Raw genomic sequence first — 8,004 nt, 5'->3', positions numbered from 1 at the left:
GTGCGTGTGTGCGTGCGTGCGTGTGTGTGCGTGCGTGCGTGCGTGTGTGTGTGTGCGTGTGTGTGTGTGTGTGTGTGTGTGTGTGTGTGTGTGTGTGTGTGTGTGTGTGTGTGTGTGTCTGTGTGTGTGTGTGTGTGTGTGTGTGACTGTATACGAGCTAAGCGGACGGTTCCTTGACTGTGGGACCAAACCAGTCTAGCTAATTTCGTTCACCAATAACGTTTATCAAACGGGACCGTCTCACAAGATCGATATAATTGAGGTAAGGTCTTATTTGGCAAATCCATATATAATCCAACCCACATACAGTAGGGTATAGAGCAACGGACCGAAGATTACAAAAATAAAATAAAAATGAAACAGCATGCACCGCATTCCTATATAGCTACTGTCATTTCACTCCCTGTTTCTGTCATGCTTGTTCACCCAGGTTATCGGGTTTGTTTCAGCGCATTGTGGATTATCTTCCATTGCGGGTATAGTAGGCTAATCGTTAAAGGGAGGTTTGCATTTCAGCCCCAGATGTGGTTGTTGCCGCCGTTTGTTTTTTTGGGGAGGGGACAGTTCGCGCGGTGTGGTGGATGACTTTAACAAGCGAGCCCCGCTTGCAGCACCCATTAGGCTATGCTGGCCGGCCGGTCGGTGATGTAGGATGCAGCCTAAACAACTTTAGTTTTTTTTTTAGTTTTTACGTTGACAGTCACAGACGGCAATTCTCAATTATGTATCGATCTTTAATCAAGGGACAACACTATAGTCATTCCGAATCCTGTGGGACAAATTACAACCCCAGCCGCATGCATTAACAAGGCTGTCAACCAGCGCTTTATGGTAGATCATTGGTTTCAGGACCCCGGACAGCTCCCGGTCCTATAGGCTGCTAAAATTATTATGCAACGTGACATGTCAGCATAATCGGCTATAGGCTACGCACGCACTGCACGCGCGCACACCATTTCAGATGACAGCCTACCGGGCCACACCAATAGAACGCATGGTTGTCTTGATGTGCTGCTATCACATAATAGCACATATATAGAACATATATAGCACTTATATCTGCTATCACAAAACAACATATATAGCACTTATATCTGCTATCACAAAACATATAGCACTTATATCTGCTATCACAAAACATATATAGAACATATATAGCACTTATATCTGCTATCACAAAACATATATAGAACATATATAGCACTTATATCTGCTATCACAAAACAAACAACAGGAGTTGTTGCAGGGGCTTGAGAAACACTGTCCATTTATAAATACGCGGGTGGGTATTTGTATAGGCGACCACTTGTTAATATACACTACTGCTATTAATATAACAATTCCTTGTAATAAATCAAACTTAATCAGATTCAGAATCAGAGGATTTGACTGGGGATAAGATGATAAACCTGTAGTAGGCCTATTCAATTTCTGGTACATTTTTCATAATCAGATAACTAATTTATATACGGTAGTTGTGCAGGTTCATGAAATCGAAAAACAACAGCAACAAATAAATAATAAAGTTGTATTCCAATTTCAATACTTTTACTTTTCTTCCACTACATCTCAAAGGGAAATATTGTACATTTACTCCACTACAATAAGTAGTAGTTACTTTGGATTTTCATTCTATAGCGCTATAGCGTTCATGTGTGAGCTTTTCTGTCAAGCCAGGACTTTATTTTCTCATGACATGTCTGTTGTGTACTTGTATTATGTCGTGTCGTCCTAGTGTTTCCTGTTCTACTTAATAATAATAATAATAATAATAGCTTGAATTTATATAGCGCCTTTCATGAACCCAAGGACACTTTACAAAATGTACCAACATCAATCAAAAATGATATGCCATAAGCCTGAGAGAATAAGTGTCTTTTCAAGGCAGCCTTAAAAGAGTCATGCATGGAGCATGGCGAATCTCTATTGGAAGAGAGTTCCACAGGGTGGGGGCTGCCACACTGAACGCTCTGTCCCCAAAGGTTCGCTTGACTGCCTTAGGGACAGAGAGGAGGTCCAAGTTTGTTGTTGGTAAATGGTAAATGGTGCATTTATATAGCGCCTTTATCCAAGGCGCTTTACATAGATTGTGCACCAATTCACCCATTCACACACACACACACACACATTCATACACCGATGGCAGAAGAAACCATGCAAGGCACTAGCCAGCACATCGGGAGCAATTTGAGGTTCAGTGTCTTGCTCAAGGACACTTCGACACTAACTCTGGGGGAGCCCGGGTTCGAACAGGCAACCTTGCGGTTACCATCCAGCTACTCTATACCCCTGAGCCAACGCCGCCCATGTTGTTACTGTTATTGTTACTGTTACCTGGTCTTGTCTCACCAGTCCTGTGATTAGAACATGTGTGTAACTGTGTCTTGTTGTTTAGCTGTAGCCGATCATTAAGTGTTCCCTTGCCACTTGGCAGTCGATGCTACAGTGTGTTCTCTGCTGTTATGCATAGTAAGTTCTTGTTTGTTCGATACATCTTCATTGGATTTGATAAGCCTGCCTGCATGTGTGGTTCTGCTGGTCCTCATGTGACACAATTTGGCTTTTTTTGGCCAGGGACCCCCACCTGAAAATTCTTTGCGCCATGGGGACTCCCGCACAAGAGTTTATTGAAAATAGCCGATCTATAATTGTGTGAAGAGAATATAAAATGATAGTGTAAGTGGTTAAATAACACCTGGAGGTGCATGTTGTAGAAAATGTGGGCCAGGGCTAGTGGTGTTGTAGCTTTGTAGCTACAGTTGAAGCCAGCTCAACTTGGATTATTGTAGCTTTGTAGATGTTGTAGCATCTTATTTTAGCATATTCATGTCGATGGCTTCCATTGACAAAGTGGCAGCCTGCAGCTTTATACTGTATCTTCATGTCACTGGCTTAGTGGCTTCCTTTGGAAATGTATGGCAGCCTGTAGCTTTATATCTTCATGTCGCTGGCTTCCATTGGAAATTAATGGTATAGAGTATAGCTTTGTATCTGCCAGTGTGAAACAGTGAGAGAGAGAGAGCGAACATTGACACATTAAGGAGATACTGATTGTTTGACTTGGTAACTGCAGAGGGTCCCTGTCATTCTTCTCACTCTTCAGTGCCTGCCTGTCTGTTTGTAGACTTTTGTGATGTGTGATGTGTGTGTGTGTGTGTGTGTGTGTGTGTGTGTGTGTGTGTGTGTGTGTGTGCGCGTGTGTGTGCGTGTGTGTGTGTGTGTGTGTGTGTGTGTGTGTGTGTGTGTGTGTGTGTGTGTGTGTGTGCGTGCGTGCGTGCGTGCGTGCGTGCGTGCGTGCGTGCGTGCGTGCGTGCGCGCGCGCGCGTGCGTGCGAGAGAGAGAGAGAGAGAGAGAGAGAGGCGAGAGCAAGCAAGCACATCCTACAGTAGATTTGTTCTATACTTTAAGAAGTGCTATTGATGAGCGAGGGAGAGAGAACTGTTGATTATCTCTGCCCTGTCCTTGCTGCCCTGCCGTTCTGCATACAGTCATACTGTGTGTGTGTGTGTGCACACAGTATGACTGTATGTAGAACGGCACGCACGCACGCACGCACGCACGCACGCACGCACGCACGCACGCACGCACGCACGCACGCACACACACACACACACACACACACAGGCTCCAGCCGCCTCTGCTTCGACCGACCACGGCTCCCCTGCTGCTCAGGGTCAATTCTATTTGCTCCCTGGCTGTGTATAGCAGCACTGTACATATTTACATCACAGCGCTGAGGCTAAACACACTATCACATTCACCCACAAGACATATAGGGCTGCAATTATCAAGCTGTTTTCTATAGCGATTATTCCGTTCATTACTTTTTCGATGAATGTAGAAGCGCTTTAAAATATATCGTTGCTGTCAGGCAGTAACCACGTATACATATTTTAACTTTTTGTGTTTTTGTTTTTCCCCCTAAATGAACGCCCTACTTGATCGATGATCATACTACATTACTACAGCGTCACACAAAAGCATCAAAAGTAGCAGACCTATAACTTGTTGATCTGCTACTTTTGCTAAAAAAATATTCTTAATCCTGAAAAGTAACAGTTTTGGATGTACAGTATGAGGTTTCCACCCGACAGAGAATGAATGAGGCTGTTCTAGAAATGACCGCCGTGTCGACCCCTTTGTAACTCTGAGATGGTGCAAACCATTACAGGAAACAAAATGGTCACTTCACTCTGTACATCTGGGTGTGTACCACATTGTGTGCACATCATTGGAGTGCATTTCGAAAAGTGCGTTAACAATCAGTTATAGTTCACCTCTATCCCCGTTCTGAAGTGTTCCTGCTTGAAAAGCCCTCTATGTCCACCTACACCTGCCATAAGAGCTCTGTAGCACACGCATAGTTTTAGTTTGTATCCATTTATTTAACTGATGCTGATATCGTAGGCTAAATATGCTAATAAATATACATAATATGTTTGGACAGATGCTGGGTGTGATGTTTACCTACTGTGAGGCATCATGCTTTCTTTGTGGCACTCAAGCCCCCAGCGAGGCTCTCCAACGTTGAGGCGCTCGACCCTAGTGGTAAGAGCGGGGACTGAAGGCGGACCCGTGGAGTTATGACAAGGAAACCCTGTGCATCTGGGCTTTAACATTGCGCGCTCGTTTGCACTTATTTCGCATTTTGGACACCAAATGTTGTCCTATCACTCCGGTTCAGTCTCTATCCTTTTAATTCTCTATGGTGGCACTAGGTTGTTCTACTGCTGTGACTATAATGGCTATATGACTATAACCACTTCACCACTTTTCAACCTATCTTCATATAATAGGTCTCCACTAATAATCATGATAAAATGGCGCAATTTGTTTCTACTCAGTCTGTGTCTCATATAGGAGAGCTGTGGGCAGTTAAGAAACCCGTCCACCAGTGACATCATCGTTAGGCAGATTTTTTTTTAAACAAGATTTTGTTTTACCAAAATGTTTAGATTTGTATTATCATGTGAACTCTGGCTTCCATTTTCGCATTGCAACATTTCAGGGCTAGAAAGCCTGCAGTTTCTATTAGCTTGGATTCCCCATCGATGATGTCACTGGTGGACGGGTTTCTGAACTGCCCACAGCCCTCCCATGAGACACAGACCAAGTAGAAAAATATTGTGGTATTTTATCATGATTATTAGTGAGGACCTATTATATGAAGATAGGTTGAAAAGTGGTGAAGTGGTCCTTTCTAAGATTCATGTGTAGATACACATACTCCATGGGTCTTCAACAGGGGGTCCGGAACCATCAGGGTTTCTACAGGGGGGGCTGTGTGACAGGACGTTTTTACATGAACCTCTTGAACCCTATAGAGGGTATGCGCATGCATAAAGTGAATGAAAAATCGAGTGGCAAATCGAGTGGCAAAGTGACAGGCAAAGTGAGTTTAACATTGTTTAATGTCGTTTAATGCAATTAGATATGACTTTTCTGTTTGTATGTATGGGCTGTCAAGGCCAGAAAGTAGTTTTTAGCCACTCAGTAGGCATTCCTGCATAACTTCCTGGTTTGATGATGATGTCACACGCATACCCTCTATAGCATCCCGTGGGGGATCATTCGCCGAATAATTAGCAGACTTAGTGAGTTTGCAGATCTGCAAACTCACAACGTGTCGCGCTGCTTGTGGATCTGCAATATTTTCTGAGAAGAGTTTTGGTGTACAGGGGGAAAAGAGCAGACCAAGTACAGAGCAGATAAATGTCTTCGTTAAAATACACTTAAACGTACAACATATAAACAGAAAGGTTAATGTGTATATAAACAAGCAATTTACACAACACTGATGATTGGCAATAATGCTGTCAAACAAGTCTATGATGAAGCTATCTATGAAACGTTTAATCTGCAACAATTATGTTGGGTCCCTGCTTCAGCTCCCTCTCTGCTAGGCCTAGGTCCTTGGCCTGGTATGGGGATCACGTTGGATGAGAACGTCTGCCTAAACGGCTAAATAGTACATTGTAAATTGTAGAGTGCAGCAGCAGGTGACGGCTTTATAGGACAGGTTAAGGACTACTTTGAAAAAGGCACACAGCTGTGGTTGAACTGTGACGCACGCTGAACAGCTCCCCGACAAGTCTTCATTAATGAATTCATTAATCTGATCGTGGGACATCATGGAACAATGGGGAAAATATTGAGTAAAAGAATACACTATTAGTCTTGATTCTGACTGCATGCAGGAACAAGATGAAATGGCATACTATTAAAAACCAGTCCTTTACATTTTAAAGGGTATTTGCTTTCATAATTGCAGTCCACACATTTCCAAATGACAATTTAAATCGTCTCTGCCGGGTGGAACTGGAAACATCATGTCCAAAACTGTTACTTTTCAGGATCCAAATTCTAAATAGCAAAAGTAGCTCAAATGCTGTGGGTTCGAAATCAATTGTGGTGCATCTGGCTTTGTTGAGCATATAGGGACACAATTGGCCCGTGTTCAGGGGAGGGAAGCTGAGCGGGGAGGGGGATATTTGCCACTGCAGCTACTCATATGGGCTGGGGGGAGACACACAACAGGGAGTGTTGGGCGGGAGGAGTAGGACGCAGGCTCTAGACTACGTCCTCCCGGTGGGGGCTCCTCACTGGCAGGTGAGTCAGTAGAACACAACAGCGGTGACAAATGTGGGGAGGGGTAAGAAGGGGTAAGTAGAGCAAAAACACCCCTCAAAAAATAAAATAATATTAATGAAGTAGCCTATAGAGGGTATGCGCGTGACATCATCATCAAACCAGGAAGTTATGCAGGAACGCCTACTGAGTGGCAAAAACTACTTTCTGGCCTTGACAGCCCATACATCCACACAGAAAAGTCATATCTGATTGCATTAAACAACATTAAACAATGTTAAACTCACTTTGCCTGTTGCTTTGCCACTCGATTTGCCACTCGATGTGCCATTCACTTTAAGCATGCGCATACTCTCTCTCTCATACAACCATGGCTGCATGATTGAAGCTAGCAGTGTATCGTCCAGATGGATATATCGGTCTGGCTCTAATATCCCTAAATCTCACTCCAAATTAAACATTGACTTGGTCTCTTGGCTCACTCCAGCTTGTCATATATTGATTTAGCTTCACCTCATGGTGAAAGCAGCTTATTTGTTCAGAGGGACAGCATAAGTGAGCATATGTTCCAGATGTTTGATTGCCCACTTCAACTCTTAAAGGAAATGCATCTACAGAAGAAATAAGGGACACGCACGCACGCACGCACGCACGCACGCACTCACGCACGCACGCATGACAGTTGCCACACGCAAGCACACACACACAGACACACAATGTTGGGGCACTTTCAGGTGCAATGTGTTGCAACTAGCTTGTGCTCACGTCCGTGTTGTTGTTGTTTCTCTGTGAATATCACGTGTCCGAGTGAGACACACATGCACACACACAAACCGTACAATTTGAACGAAGGCAGACAGCGATGTGTCTTTGCGCTTTGGCCACTGGCCATGTTGTTTCCGTGTAGTTGTTTTTTGTCCGTGAATGAGAGCGAGAGAGAGAGAGAGAGAGAGAGAGAGAGAGAGAGAGAGAGGGGTGACGTAGAGCAGGGGTTCTCAACCCGTGGGTCGCGACCCCTAAGGGGGTCGCCAAATTATTTTGGGGGCTCCCCAAATTATTAAAAAATGGAAAATGAAAATTATTACATAGTAGCCTACACATAGTACTTGCAAACACTTTCCTTAAAAATAAAAAATCACTGTTCTAATTCTCTTATTTTCTCTTCTCTGCTCACAGGTTGTAAGACCCACATGTCCTTCACCTGTTACCATGGAGACCAACTTTGCTGGTGGGAAGTCTTTCAGCCAATGAGAGCAAAGCGAGGAGCTCAGATGAACGCTCCGGGCCGCCACGCTGGAACAATGTCATTTCCTGTTCTGTGATGTAATTTCTTCCAGTTTCAGTGACAATCCACTTGTGGACTGTGATGAAGAAACTATCTGCTTGTTCAAAAATTCTCCAAAAATGTAAATCAAG

The 8,004-nt window shown here is 43.8% G+C and overlaps 1 protein-coding gene across 1 annotated transcript in view; it reads left to right on the top strand.

Moving 5' to 3' along the window:
• The window catches only part of LOC306932136 (uncharacterized protein), a gene marked incomplete at both ends in the record, with an annotated part of 17,924 nt that extends 10,085 nt beyond the window's left edge, over positions 1-7,839 (top strand). Inside the window, one exon of the mRNA XM_079513838.1 lies at positions 7,765-7,839. Within this exon, the coding sequence (XP_079369964.1) occupies positions 7,765-7,839 (75 nt within the window). The remainder of the gene's footprint in view (positions 1-7,764) is intronic.
• Positions 7,840-8,004: the final 165 nt, after the last annotated feature.

Source organism: Electrona antarctica, assembly GCF_951216825.1.
Source record: "Electrona antarctica genome assembly, chromosome: 11".
In the NCBI taxonomy this organism is placed as follows: Eukaryota; Metazoa; Chordata; class Actinopteri; order Myctophiformes; family Myctophidae; genus Electrona; species Electrona antarctica.
This window is presented reverse-complemented; position numbering and strand designations above follow the sequence as displayed.